This window comes from Babylonia areolata, chromosome 23 (genome assembly GCF_041734735.1).
Source record: "Babylonia areolata isolate BAREFJ2019XMU chromosome 23, ASM4173473v1, whole genome shotgun sequence".
In the NCBI taxonomy this organism is placed as follows: domain Eukaryota; kingdom Metazoa; phylum Mollusca; class Gastropoda; order Neogastropoda; family Buccinidae; genus Babylonia; species Babylonia areolata.
Window position 1 is genome coordinate 41,753,502 of NC_134898.1, and position 1,684 is coordinate 41,755,185.

Consider the following 1,684-nt stretch of genomic DNA (forward strand, 5'->3'; position numbering starts at 1 on the left):
CGGGGTACTGTCTGGCTAGAAAAAAGCTGACCATCCTCTCAGCCTGATGTTCAAAATCCAGCTCATCACTACAGATGTGTCTGAGCCGAAGGAACTGGGAGAAGGGAATGCTGTTTTTGCAGGCCTGGGGGTGACTGGAGGAGTACAAGAGGTACGAATGTGAGTCAGTCTCCTTATAGAAGACACTTGTGGTCAGAAAATTGCAGGTGGGTTGGATGGTGACAAGGATGTCCAAGAACGGGACAGAGGAGTTGGAGATGGTGTGGGTAAATTTTAAGGCAGGGTGGAAGTTTGACATGAAGTCGAAGGCCTGAAGGGAATCTACGGGGCCGGTGGCTATGCCAAGGCAGTCATCGATGAAGCGCTTGTAGAAGGCTGGTCTGACACCTTTGTACTGTCTGAAGGCCTACTCCTCAACGAAGCCCACAAACAAACAGGCAAAGCTGGGACCCATTTTAGTGCCCATGGCAACACCGCTCTGCTGCTGGAAGTGGTCCTGGTCGAAAGAGAAGGAGTTGAGGGTCAGGACAAGTTCAGTCAAGCGCAGGATGGTAGGAAAATGGAGGCGGAGAGAGCTCTTGGGTAGAAAGTGTTGGACAGCCAGCATGCCTTCCTGATGGGGGATGTTTGTGTAAAGAGACACAATGTCCATGGTAAACACGTGCCTCTCAGTGCAGTCAGCAGGGAAGGAGAAGTCGTTCAGGAGGTTCAGGGTGTGATTGGTGTCCACGTAGGTGGGCAAGGCAGCCACCAATGGCTGGAACACGGAGTCGAGGAAAGCGGAAATAAGGGCAGTGGGGCAAGCACAGGCCGAAACGATAGGTCGCCCAGGATTGTTGACCTTGTGTATTTTGGGGAGGAGGTAAAGGAGGGACTCACGGGGCTCCTTCATGATAGCATGGTAGGCTTCAAACGGAAGATGACTTATCAACTGCCGTCTTGATGGTCTTACGGATGAGCGCATTGTCAGCCTTGGTGGTGTCTCTGGCGGTAGGGCCGTAGAAGGTGGTGTTGGACAGCTGAGACCTGGCTTCTTGGAGGTAGAGGTCTCTGCGCCACACGACCACTGCACCACCCTTGTCAGCAGGTTTGATGATGATGTCTCTTCTGTCCTTCAGCTCCTGCAGGGCTTTCTCCTCACCAGGGGTCAAGTTGGAACGTCGTAGAGGCTTAGGCTGCAGCTGATTGATCTGCCTCATGCAAGTGTCAATATAAAAATCCAAGGCAGGGAAGGCACCTGGTTTTGGGGTCCATGAGCTAGGGGGTCTAGAAAAGAGACTGGCGATGTCTGTATCCTCTGTCAATGGAGGAGCTGGCAGAGAGGCCTGGGCAAAATGGGCAGCCAGGCACAGCCTCTTGAAGAAGCGTTGGCACAGGAATAGGGTGCAGGCCCGGTTGGTAGTGGGCTTGAGTGGCCCCTGGCCAACACTTTACGTTGGTCTTCAGGTAACTCCAGATCAGCTGGGATGGTCACCACCATGTGGGGATCAAAAGAGGGAGGGGCACTGTTGGAGGTGAACATAGGGTTAGGGAGCAAAGCCTCAAATTTCTTCTTTTTGGTCGCTGACATGGAGGTGTACAGCTGTTGGTTGGCGATACGAGTGGTGCGGATTATAAATTTAGAGGTGGAAGGTTCTAGAAGGTTGAAAAGTTGACGCCGTAAGTGCTGGACAGAACGACGAGT

General features: G+C 52.7%; 1 protein-coding gene across 1 annotated transcript; it reads right to left on the reverse strand.

Moving 5' to 3' along the window:
* Window positions 1–406: 406 nt before the first annotated feature.
* On the reverse strand, window positions 407–892 carry LOC143297679 (uncharacterized). Its single transcript, XM_076610099.1, has one exon. The coding sequence runs from the start codon at window positions 890–892 to the stop codon at window positions 407–409; it is 486 nt and encodes a 161-aa protein (XP_076466214.1).
* Window positions 893–1,684: the final 792 nt, after the last annotated feature.